This window comes from Pseudonaja textilis, chromosome 2, assembly GCF_049901715.1.
Source record: "Pseudonaja textilis isolate UNSWEBS1 chromosome 2, rPseTex1.2, whole genome shotgun sequence".
Taxonomy (NCBI): domain Eukaryota; kingdom Metazoa; phylum Chordata; class Lepidosauria; order Squamata; family Elapidae; genus Pseudonaja; species Pseudonaja textilis.
The window spans coordinates 203,625,856-203,639,095 of NC_141991.1; the positions used below are offsets into that span (position 1 = coordinate 203,625,856).

The following is a 13,240-nucleotide window of genomic DNA, read 5'->3' on the forward strand; positions in this document are numbered from 1 at the left end:
ATACATGCCATGCCTCTGGTGGAGACTGATTCTGAGGGAGAGGAGGAACAGCCAACAGGGAGTGGAAATGTGGTTCCAGAGGTTGTGGAGGAGGCTGGGAAAGGGCAGAGACCGGCTGAGCAGTCAGACGAGGACCCAGGCCCATCCCCTATCCATCCTAGGGCACACAGGGAGGAGAGGATAAGGGAGAGACGTGGTCTCCTCGGGAGGAGAGGGCCTTGATCCTCTTCATGGGCTGCAGGTGTGACAACTGAATAACAGTGTGGACCTGCGTATTGGCAAATGCTGGAAACAAATTGTGTAAATATCTCTAGTTTATAGTTCCTCTCTGAGTTTGGCATCCTTCCCAAAGTGTGTTATCTGTGGACATCCTCCAGCCCTTATCTTGCCTGGTTTGTGTTGCTTTTTTTCCTTCTTCGTGTAACTGTGTGGGAGTTTTTTTGTCTTCCGTCAAAGATATTCGGCATTTGGAAGCAAACTGAATGGATAAAAGGGGCTTCACCTATTTTCTATGACTGTGTTTGTTTTGTACCCCACCCTGGGTTATCACAATACATCTAAACAATGTTTGTACTCCCCATTCTTTGCTGAAGTGTTCCAGATGTCCGGGCTAAAGGGTGGTGTTTTAGGATAGTCGAGAAACAATTGTTTAAATGGAAACCTTGAAAGTGTTCCAATTCTGGGGTTTGAGATCCAGTGCTGCTGGACTCTTCCATCTCCTTTCTACGTCTCTGTATGATGCCATCCAGTTCAGAGAAATCATGGCTGAAATCCTGGAAAGGGACAGTGTATCAGAAATGCCAGTTAAATATCAGTTATTTTCCTTTCTTCCCTCAAAGTTGAAAAAGATGACAATAAAAATGATCTCAGTACAGACCTACTTATGTCTACTTCCACATATTCCATAAAACACAGTGAGTCTTGCTGGTAGTTACATACAGTATATACACTGCTCAAAAATAAATAAAGGGAATACTTAAACAACACAATGGAACTCCAAGTCAATCACACTTCTGTGAAATCAATCTGTCCACTTAGGTAGCAACACAGATTGACAATCAATTTCACATGCTGTTGTGCAAATGGAATAGACAACAGGTGGAAAGCATAGGCAGCCTAATGGGTGGAACAATAAGACTGTAGATGGAAGATTAAGCTTCCAGGTGCATAAACATCACCAATTGATTTTCATCAAGCCCTGCGACTTCAGATGATTTAGTTTGCAGATAATATTATTTCTTTTACATCTTTGAAATTGATGGGAAGGAACATTAGAACTTGAATAGTTATGCAGATGTTACTTAGTCTTATTGTTTCTGTGATGAAATGCAACAGGCTGGGTTCCCAGGTGGCAGAGGGTGCATTCTAGAGGAATAAGGGACAACTCAATCCAGATATTTTGTTTGAGAGAAAGCAGGTGAAAATAGTCTTTCCCAAATAGTTCTCTGAATGTATGGTAGATGTTGATAATGTTTAGTCTGTGTTTAGTCTGACAAGATTCTGTGTTTAGTGCTTAGTCTGACAAGATTCTGTCTATAGGTATGCAAACAATAAAGAACTTAGTTTGGAAGAATCATCATGTGTCACTTTTTTTGGGGGGGGGGGGTTCAACTATATATTTATATGTGTGAATGTATGTATGCATACAGATGATAAAGGCTAAATTTCATGCCCCTGGTAAAGTAGACTTTAGTTCTAGTATACATTAAGAGGATCTTTGCAGAATTACATCATGTATATCAGTTGTGCCCTTTTCTGTATGAGGAGGTACATTATAATAGAGTCACCTTGATGAGATGGGCAGCATAGAAGTCTAATCAATAAAAAGTAAAAATAATTCATGCTTTTGTCATCTCATGGCTGAATATTGTAATATGCTCTTCATGGCTCAATACTTGGCTACCTTTGAAACCACCACATTCTCAGGTTGAATGTGCCCATGCAATAATAAGTGAGAGAGAAATTTTATTAAGGGTCCCTCCATTAAATGTTTCCTATAGGGATCCACTAACTGAGATGTCTCACTCGTGGTCTCTTTCAGTAGGATAGCTTGCCTTGGGATATCCATGCCACTTCATCTCTGTTGTACTTCCAAAGAGTTTGAAGATATGGATATTCAGGAAATGTTGGGGACAATGAAAATGAAACTACTTGTTTTGAATAAGACATCTACTAGATGTCCGCTGACATTTTTTGATAGGAATTAAATTGCTATTGCTGGACATAAGCCACTCAGAGCTATCAGAAACTATAGAAATTCTAGTACATAAATAAAATTAATAAATATTTTCTTTTATTTTATAAAAAGGCTACTTCTAATGTAACTCTCAACTGTAAATGTTTTTCTCTTCAAAAATAAACTTACCAGAGATAATGTTGTAGGACAATCAGCTCTGAAACTACTTTCTAAGGGAGAAGGATTAGGACTGTTGCCAACACTCGCATTCTGAAATGTGCAATTTTAAAAATTACACAGTTGGACTAGGATTAACCAAGTAATATTAGAAATAGCCAGAGATATACAGGTAGAACTTGCTTAACCATTGCCCTGCTTAGCCACTGTTCAAGGTTATGACATGGTGCTGAAAAAGTAACCATCTTTCCTATTACCTACTCCTATTGGTATCTTATGATTATGTAACTTTGTTGCTTTCATGTATACTGAGATTTTATGCAAATTCCTTGTGTGTCCAATCACACTTGGCCAATAAAGAATATTCTATTCTATTCTATTCTATTCTATTCTATTCTATTCTATTCTATTCTATTCTATTCTATTCTATTCTATTCTATTCTATTCTATTCTATTCTATTCTATTCCTAAGCCTATGCCTATTCCTATTCCTATTCCATCCCATCCCATCCCATCCCATCCCATCCAGAGGTGGTATTCAGCAGGTTCTCACCAATTCTGGAGAACTGGTAGCAGGAATTTTGAGTAGTTCGGAGAACCAGCAAATACCACCTCTGACTGGAGATTTTACAGTATCCTTCCCCTGCCATGTCCACCAAGCCATACCCTCAGAACCTCCCATCCCATCCCATCCCAATGACTTGTCCTTGCACATACGGCTGAAGAAAGTTTTACTTACCTCTAGATGACTGCAAATAGATTTTAACAGTTTGTAAACAGTGTCTCTGGACAGAAAAGAGACGAACATGTACTGTAAAGAAAACCACCAACAAATATTATTTAAAACCAGGAAAGACTAGTAGAGTTTGCCTTTCCTATTATTCTTACTAAAGTATGCCCTATTAATTATTACTTAAGGATCTGAAGCATCTACATACCACATGCAATCCCATGTACTCAATTGACTTTTAATCATCTGCCTTTCATAATTGAAGATTATGAGAGGCTCTCTGGACTGTTACTTTGTGCCAAGGCTTTCATCAAGTTAGCACATTTCTGCCTGAGCAAGATCAGCTTCAACATGATATATTAAGAATGCTTTATCTTTATTTATTATGTAATCACATTTGGTGCCACTTCCCATTTTTTGGGAATGATATTACTAAAGAGCACAGAATATAAGAGAATAATTGTAAAACAGAAATATATGATTTCTAATTCATATAGTCCTCAATTTTTATTCCCAGTTATACTCCCAAAACAGGGATCCAGAAATAGAAACAACCCCCATAACAAAATAATGTGGTAAATAAAATGAGAACTTACCCTATCCGAGACTGTAGTTATAATGAGAGCATTTGGCACTAAAAGGGCCGTTTTAGTCTTCTTTATTAGTGTTACAGATAATACAGGTATAGTAATCTAAAATGAAAGCATAATAATTGTTACAAGATGAAGACGTCAACCTAAACAACAATATTAATGGTTATGCAGCAGAACCTATGCAAAGAAGTGAATACTGGTTTTTATAAGGTAATTTCTGCTGTGTGACTACCTAGATACTTTCAGATAAAGCTAGACAGGGGTTTTTTTTAGATTTAAGCTAATTTGAGTGCCAATTTGATGCCTACATTTTGTTATAACAAAAATAATAAAACATGTAAAATAGATGGATGTTATTTTCAGGGGGCTTAAAATTATTACGCTTCCATCTGTGATGAATGCAAGAGGCTTGAAAGCTACTTTTGATTTGCATTGCCCATTTCTGTATTTATCATTTAAAAATATTCCAAAAATATTTTTAACATATGCAGTTCTACTACATTGTGTTTTGACCTCTATTTCACCCAAAAATACAGTTACAATGCTAATCATTAGGAAATGGAGGCAGATTGATTAAAAATGTCATAAAAAGGAATGGTTGGCAAAATTCTTTATAATTAAGCAGTTTTCTAATACTGCAAAATATTCAGCTAAATTTCATTTCTATTATATCCAGCTGGGAAGCACTCCATGTATTTGTTTTCTTCCCAACAATGTTATAACCAAATAAATAGTTCAAAAACTTGCTGTGAAGGAAAAGATTTTTAAAAATGCAATTAGCTGAGCACTTCTCTGAGAATAAAACCACACTGGAGAAACTTACAAGTAAAGATACAAACTGAATCTTCACATAATGCTAAGGCAGAATCTAACTATAGTTTGCTACGAAGCAAGAAACACACATTATAGTTGGGAGTTCAGGCTGAACATCTCAAATTGTATCCTGTTCCAGGGCTAGTGAAATTCAACTTATGAAGTAAAGCCTGCTGCTTTCTTACGGTTTTGCTTTTACAAAGTGAGAATTTACCTTTGAAATTATTGGTCAAATAGCCAATAGAAACAATTTCACTGTAATCCTTTAAATTGCTCATATGCTACAAAGTTGTCTGATTTTCTACTTATATAGTGCATATGACAGATAGCATTGGTCCCCAGTTTTTTCAGCTCAGAGACCGGTGGAGTGGCGGCTGGGGAAGAGAGGGGATGGTTTTGTACATGTGTGCACAACCATCTTTAATTAATGCAGCTTTGTGTGCACATGCACGTGCACTTGCCTACCATTTCCACAGGCCTGGTTCCCAATAAGCTGTGGCCTGACACTGGACCGCAGTCTGGCGTTGGGGATCCCTGCCATATAGCATTAGCATTTGGTTGCTTATTAAATAAAAATTAGGCCTGCATAATAGACTTTAGCAATAATGCTTTACAGCCCCCTCTAAGCAGTTTTTACAGAGTCAGCATATTGTCCCCAACAATCTGGATCCTCATTTTATCCACTTCAGAAGGATGGAAGGCTGAGTCGACCTTAAGCCTGGTGAGATTTGATCTGCCATTTTTGCAGGCAGTGGCTGCAACAGAAGTAGCTTGCAAGTACAGCACTCTAACCACTGCGCCACCGAGGCTCTTTAGCACACCATAAGCTCTATCTATTTACGAATGAAGGCAAATATATGTGTCCCTGGATAATGATGCAAGATCGAATTTGGGTTGGTCACCGGGACCAGAGATTTACTCTTCCAATTTACTCATGCTGTAGCCCATCTTCAGGGAATTTCTCTCTACGGGAATATGTGCTCTGGGCTATTCTGTGAGTCATGCTTATGTGGTGCCTTCTTATTGGCTGAATGGTGTGTTGATGGCTGGCAATCGCCTGTCATTTTCTTGTGCTGCCAAGAACACAGCTCCTAACTATTTGATAAGCTGGTGGTAATTCAGCACTCCTGTTAACTAACGAGGGGCCCATTTTCCGGGCTTCAATCATTTCCCTGGCTATCTTTGTACCTGCATGGCCAATATATTATATTTATGTTTTATTTATTTCAATATACTATATTTATTTATATTTGTTTACCTTGATATCTTTTCCAAAGACATTGGAATGGAAGCAAATCCAGTTCTCTGATACATATAGCTTCCCTTGATACATGATTTCTTTCTGTAAGGCACAGGTGAAATCTACAAAGATCACATGAGTAATGTTATCTAACTGGGAATATGTACAGCCTGACCAGGCAATGTATCTAACACACTATATATCTAAGATAATTTTTTTAAAACAAATATTGCAATTTCAAAGGCATTTCTGAGAGGGGAAAACCCTCTGCGAAGATTAAAAAGTCTGGAAAAATATTCTAGTTGTCTCAAAATCTACATCTTGATACATGAATATTGAGTAGAAAGAGCTGTTCAATATGAAATACTAGTAGTCTCATTTAATGAGTGAGATTGGGACCAGCAATTTGGACGTTAAGCAAAGCTGTCACTGTGCAGCCATGAATATTTATGCTCTTACTATAATTTTCTTTTGCTTTACATACCTGTAAAAGTCATACATGTGAGGATTTGTCACAAAATTACTTTTTCCATCACTGTTCTAACTGTGAATAGTTGCTAAATGAGTCAGTCACTAAATGAGTACCACCTGTACTGGGATTTTACATGGGAAAGCAAGCTTACAATTAGAATGTGCTATGAACCAGAACTGTATTGTGTGTGTGTGCCAGAAAAAAGGAAGCCAGGCATAAGTGAAACTTTCCATAACCCTAATATCAAGATGCTGCGAATATTATTGGTTGCTGCCTTCTTATGTAGATCCTCTTATTACTGTGTCCTATGCATGATCCATCTTTTTCTTCTCTTTTTGCCACTTGGAAAAGTTTGTTTAAACAAGCTATTCCTTATTGAGTTGCTTTTCTCTGCAGAAGAGCATGTCCCCCAAAATACTAAGGTAAATTAATAAACTCAGATCTGTGACCTTAATTAGTGGATTAGAAACTCCTGCAGATTGGCAGCCCCTGCCTGAAACTGACCAGACCTTAATCAATTTTACACTGAAGGCTTTTTGTTGTCTTAAATGCTGCCTTGGTTGGAAAATGATTTTTTTTATTGCTGTTGTATTTGTGAATGGTTGCTATCCAAAGCAATTACCAAAAAAGGATTACCTGTAGAAAACATGACTTATAAAAATGCAACATAACAGATAAAAATGGCATTCCACTTACTTTGCTTCAAAGGTTCATCAATTAGGACATCTAGAAACAGCTTGTGAAAATGAGCATTTGCCTTGAACTAAAGCAAAACAAACAAACAAACAAATTTGGATTGATTACTGCTATATTATTTTAACGGTCCCCACCCTTGTTTGCCTAGTTTATTATTAAATCCTGGGAATACTTTTTTAATCAGCAGATGGAAAGGACTGGAACTGTATTATATTGCACATACTTCTCAAAAATAGGATGAACAAATTTGTAGGAACATGAGACACATAAAACAGTGCAGGACTTAGATGGTGTATTTGCACTTGCCATCTTGATTTTTTTTGACTTCCTGCCTCCACCAATCAGAATCAGAATCTGATATTCTGGAAAGGTAAGTTTGTTCCTGTTCCAGGCTGGAAACAGAATTTATACACTCAAAAGAAATTCACCTCTGTATGTTACTAGATAGAATTATTTTGATCACAAGTATTTTCCAGGGTTGGCACAGTGTTTATACATAAAACTTACACACACAACAAACTTTGCCTAAGGGAAAAAGATGTCTTAGTCTTTCTTATCTGCTAAGATAAGAAAGCACAATAAGTCACACTGCTGTAGTTCCTCAAGTGGTTCATTATTCCAAGAGGATCAGAATCAATACAATAATTAACTACTTTAATTATTTGATGATTCTGGGCTTAGTTATATGTGGATACAATCAACATCAGATGAATTTATTTCGCTTTTGGTTAGCATATCGGTAAACCAATCATTGTGTTTTATTAGCCATGGTTAAAGACTTGCCTTATTGAGTAAACCTAGTCAACTGAGGCGTATTCAGTGAAGATAAATCCAGATATATCAAAATTAGGCATAACTTTGTTTTGATAAATCATGAATAGAGCCTTTACTGTATGCATACTGACTCTTTAGGAGTCATGTAGGCTTGTTTGATATATGTTTGTAGATATGCATTCCTTCCTTCAAGAGCTATAGGTTGCCCCAAACCTCAGGCCCCATAGTTTCATGCCATAAGCAGCTCTTTTCATTGCAGGTTATACTTGGGGAAAGGTATTATGCTGAATACATTTGTGCCCGACTGTCTCTCTTTTTTGAGTTCCTATCACCACCCTCTGACTGTTGCAAGCCATAGTTTGCCTAACAAACCACCCTTGCTTAGGATTACATATTTAAACAAACAAACAAAAATGATGGAGTATGAACTGTAATGGCTGGTTGGCTTCACACAGTATGCTGATTCAAAAACATATTTTACTTAAACAATGGGACAGCAGCAAATCTCTTGGCTTGTTTTTGGTTGTAAGCACATACAACCTGCCTGTAGTCGTCTCTTAAACAATTCAGCAGTGTTGACCCAGCCTATCCAGACTGCATTACAAGCCACTGTTTGTATTATGCTCAATGCCCATGTCACAGGTAATCTAGACAACACTTTAATTATGCAAAGCCATGTAGCACCAATGGCTACCAAAGCTCAAATGTTAATACTAATGCAGCTGTTAATGAGAAACAGAGCCTTGTTTTATCCTAACTTTAATAAAGAGTATGAAAATGGCCTGCATCTTTCATCACCATTCTTCCAACAGCATCAACACATAGAGTCAAATATCTTGAGATATATAATTGCCATTATCAGGTGGCATGGAAAATCTGAACAAGATCCATATTGGTCTCTATTAAACCAGTGGAAATCCTTGACATAGCTCTTGTGAAATGCATAGGAGCAGGATGAAGAGCCCAGTTGTTCTTCTCCTTGCTTACACAGCACAATCTTTTCCCACATCCAGCATGCCTGCTCAATGACACCCCATCAAAAGCCAAGTGAACAGCAGCAGCAGCTGCTGCTCTTTCTTTCACCATGGGGACAGCTGTCTGGATTTAGCATCACACAGTGTACTCTAGCCTAGAATCAAGACAAGATGGAGAATGTAGGACACAAAGGGAGAATGAGAGAAGAGAAAGGAAGGTTGGGTAGATTTGCATTTAAAAACTGGTCCATGTGAACCAGCGCAAGCAGGTTAGACTTGTCTAAAACTATTGATTTAATTATTAAAGAAAACACACTTTAGCTTAATACGTGAACTAATTCAGAGGATAAAGTGCATCTAAGGATCAGCTCTTACAGATTCCAAATATGACCCCTTATTTATAAACCAGAGTTATGGGGTAGATGGTATTTCAAACATCTGGCATTTTGACACCGACGTGCTATTTCAGCCTGATGTTGTGTGCAGTCCTTTTGTTGTTCTGCCACAACCAGGGTCTTTGACATTTCAGATATTAAACAGATGAGTATTTCTCAGTACCTGGTTTGAGCTATGCTTCTTCCTTTCAGCCTTTGAGTCATTCTTGCCATCTAACATCAAGAAACTATTATCCACAATTGTCTTCGACCTAAAGGAAATCAGATTATAGTGCTGTTACATTATTCTCATTTTATAAAGATAGATTTTTCACATTAAAAAATGTAGCCAAGTTGGATGAGTTGGATGAGTTGGATTTTTCTGAGTAAAGCATACCCTTAAAGATGTGAATTTCTTGCTTCTGCTTGTAAAGAGAATGACTTTCATAGCTTTCCTACTTCAATGCTCTACAGCCTTCTCTGGCTATATAGGATCAGAAGCCTCTTTCAGCTCTTGCAAATGCTCAAGAAAAACAAGTAAGAAACAACAAGCAGGCTGCAAGGTGATATAGTGTATTTCATTGAGGAAAATGGGTCACCTTTTACCTCTAATGAAGAAAATTGCAATAGATCTGTTGGTTAAGCCTTTCATCAAAACTTCTATTCTTTAAAATACAGGCAGTCCTCAATTTATGAGCATTCATTTAACAGTAATCCAATGTTATGATGGCCTTGGCAAAAGTGACTTATGATCTGTACTTACATGTCCAACAGATGTACCACTTTCTCGGTTAAATGATTGCAATTGGGGACTTGGCACTTGGCTCATATTTATGACAGGTTGCAGTGTCACATGATGATAATTTGTAACAATGTTTTGGGGCCAATTTCTAGCAAAAAAAATTGAGGAAGCTGGATTCACTTAACTACCACATGATTCTCTTAATGACTATGGAGATTTGCTTAACAACCACTGTAAAAATTGTTATAAAATTGGGTTCAACTCAACTTACAACCATAATGACTTGTGATGGAAATCCTGGTGCCAAATGTGGTTGTAACTGAGGACTTAAACTGGATGCTTAGTATTAACAGATCTGTCTATTTAGTCATGTATCTTATATGTTGGAAACAATCCATATGGTAGTATAATGATGCCTATATTGGCATTTCCCAACCTAAACTTCAGTTCCTTGCATTCCCTTCCAGTTTGGCCATTACTGACAATTCTGGTAGCTAAATATCACATGTTTGGAGGTTAAGAAAATTTGAGTGTCCAAATTTGTCCAAGTAAGGTGCTGTGCATTATAGACCAATGCAATTTAACTTATAAATAGGGGTCATGATACAATTTCCTTTTTGAAGAGTTCTGCATCATCTTACAGCTTTCAGTATACTATGTATTCACAAAGCTTTTCTGGATACTGGAAGAGTCACAAAAAGGTTGTCAAAGAGACTTTGGAGCAGCAGAAGGGAAGCAACTCCATCTCTTTGCTTTCACAGTGAGGAGATCCCACTGCTTTGAAGCTCTGTGCTTTGAATGAATCTTCAACACAGCAAAGCACCTCTTTGAAACTTTGAAACTTGAAGCCTAATACTGCAAAGTATCTTGAGTATACTGAACATTTTGACATAGCCAAGAATGTGACTGAAGAGTCCACCCTTCTCACCGGCAACATTCTTCTCATTTCATTTGACTAAATCCTTCCCTGACCTCTAATTAGTGGAAATAGTCCCTTCTTTTCAAGTTTTTACAATGGCAAAAACTTCAGTTCTGCCCCCAAAGCACAGTTGGGTACTTCTGTCCAACAGAGAAGAAAAAAAATGCACTTCACTCTTACAGGGATAACTATAAAGATATACAGAAACATAAGAAAAAGGAATGGAATATAAACTGCACTGTTATATATAGGCAAACAAAATGCAATACAAATACTTAGTGGAATGAAACAAACAAAATGTTAAAAAGTTATGATATTTATATAGTTACTTACAAAGCACACCTAAATTATATGAAAGTAAGCAAAATATCTTTACAGTCTCAAAGCATGTCACAACTTTTGAGCGCTCCTAATGTTTAGAAATTGAAAGTTGAAAAATTGACATGCCCTAAATTGCACAATATGTTTATATGTGCAATAAGGAAAAATGTGGTATGTGTAAATGCTTGCTATTGGATTGGACCAGCATGGAATCTTGGATCAATTTATGATAGAACAAAGTGAAGAAATGCCATACATCTGAAATCTAAATTATGAGTATAAGGGTGGCTATAAATGCCCCTACTGGCTCTCACCAAGCTCCATGTCTCATCTGAATTAAATTTTATGATTGTTTTAAGTTTGAAAAATGCTGAATCATCTTTCCAAAAACGGTCTTGAAATCCATTGTGGACCCAGAGACATTCTTAAAAAATAAAATAGGGCAGGGGGCCATTTTGTTCTCAAAATGAGCTAGTTACCCTCCAAAACTTGGGAATCTCTCTCTTAATGTAATTTTTCTGTAGAATTATTATTTGGGAAACTGGAAAAATCCTAACATTTATTTCTAGTTTCAAATGGCAATATTTCATTTTCCAACAGTCATGTTAGTTTTGCTGCTCTAAGAAAGAGAAGAGGAATCGGTTCACTTATACACAGGACTATTCACAATTCCAAATATATGCCATCCAAAGAATTAAAACCAGAGGTGTCTAGAACAGGGATGTCAAACTCGATTTCATTGAGGGCTGCATCGGGCTTGTGATTGACCTCAGGGGGCCGGGTGGGCATGGCCAGGGTGGGTGTGGCCAGCTCGACATTATTCAAATCGGGGACACCTGTGATGGCCTGGATGGGGCTGGAGGGATCCTCCTGAAGCCCTCTGCCAGAGAAATGGAGCTCAGGAGGGCTGTGCGCAGCCCTCCCGAGTTCTGTTTTTGCTGGCAGAAGGTTGCAGGAGGCTGCCGTGACTGAAAACAGAGCTCCGTTTTCGTTGGCAGAGGCACCGCGGGCTGGTCTTTTGCTATTTCCAGGGCAGCCCCGTGGGCCAGATCTAAGCACCCCACAGGCCTTGAGTTTGACATCCCTGTTGTAGAAATAAGAAGAGCAAGAACCTGTGAACAATTAGGAGAAATGTGTAATTGCATCCAGATTAATTTACTTCCAGCCCTTCTATACTTTCAAATGCAGTGCTTGGCATCTGCAAATTAGTCAGGTACACACAGAGATGTGGTGGTTGGATTTGCACAGATGTTCTTGTTCCCCCTCTATTGAGCTGGGAACCCAGCCACTGGGAGAGACTAATATAAAAGGGAAAGCCAGATCTTACAGAAGAGGTTCAAACTTTATCCTGATCAGAGATAATGTAGAAACTTATGTCAATGAATTCAAAGATCTCCAACATTCACAAAATATGGTTTTGACATAGTTATGATTTGGAATAGAGATGTAACAATTTATCTAATCTAAAAGTTTCATCTAGTTGGTTCTAGACAAATCTAGTTCATTACCGTGCAAGTGCAACTTTTTTCTGGTCTTCAAAGCTGTCAGCCTCATTAAATGATATTTGTGGCACCCCAAAGCCTGGTTTTCCCAATTTCTTCTTTTCTTCTGTTCCATTTTCATTTTCTGAACTGTAATAAAAGTAATATTATTCGTTAGAGCTAAAAAAATATAAAGCAGTAGTTCAAAGCTTCAATTACAGTTGCCAATTCCAACCACATGCCTGTATAGCTTATGTTTTGAATGGAGGCATTTGAAGAACTAAAGATTTTTTACTATTAATTATGTTATGAGTGAAGAACCAGAAGATCTGGCTTTCCCCACATGTATCTAAAACATTCAGAATGGAGCTAGTTTATCCCTCCACCCACAAGCTCTTGCGATAGGACCAAATGAATCATACCATCATGAAGTGAGGTGGAAGCTAAGAGCAAATGCAGAGAATATCACCATAAAGCCACATAGAGTCAGTTATACTTCCATGCTGACTATATTACTTATTACATCAAGCCTATTTTTTTCTAATTTCATTGGTGCCGTTTTATATATATATATATATATATATATATATATATATATATATATATATATATATATATATATATATATATATATATATATATATATATATATATATATATATATATATATATATATATATATATATATATATATATATATATTTCATTATTCAAAGAGGGGGAAATCAAATTATATTCCTAGCTGCTTAGTTCTCATG

The 13,240-nt window shown here is 37.2% G+C and overlaps 1 protein-coding gene across 2 annotated transcripts in view; it reads right to left on the bottom strand.

The window, feature by feature from the left end:
• Positions 1-13,240, bottom strand: part of GRAMD2B (GRAM domain containing 2B) — a 55,100-nt gene that overhangs the window by 9,318 nt on the left and 32,542 nt on the right. For both annotated transcript variants that reach the window (XM_087926893.1, XM_026720559.2), the window contains exons 2-9: positions 12,510-12,632; positions 9,204-9,291; positions 6,898-6,964; positions 5,748-5,851; positions 3,680-3,775; positions 3,093-3,164; positions 2,366-2,446; positions 662-773 (exon numbers count right to left, since the gene is read on the bottom strand). In XM_087926893.1, the coding sequence (XP_087783019.1) occupies positions 662-773; positions 2,366-2,446; positions 3,093-3,164; positions 3,680-3,775; positions 5,748-5,851; positions 6,898-6,964; positions 9,204-9,291; positions 12,510-12,632 (743 nt within the window). The remainder of the gene's footprint in view (positions 1-661; positions 774-2,365; positions 2,447-3,092; positions 3,165-3,679; positions 3,776-5,747; positions 5,852-6,897; positions 6,965-9,203; positions 9,292-12,509; positions 12,633-13,240) is intronic.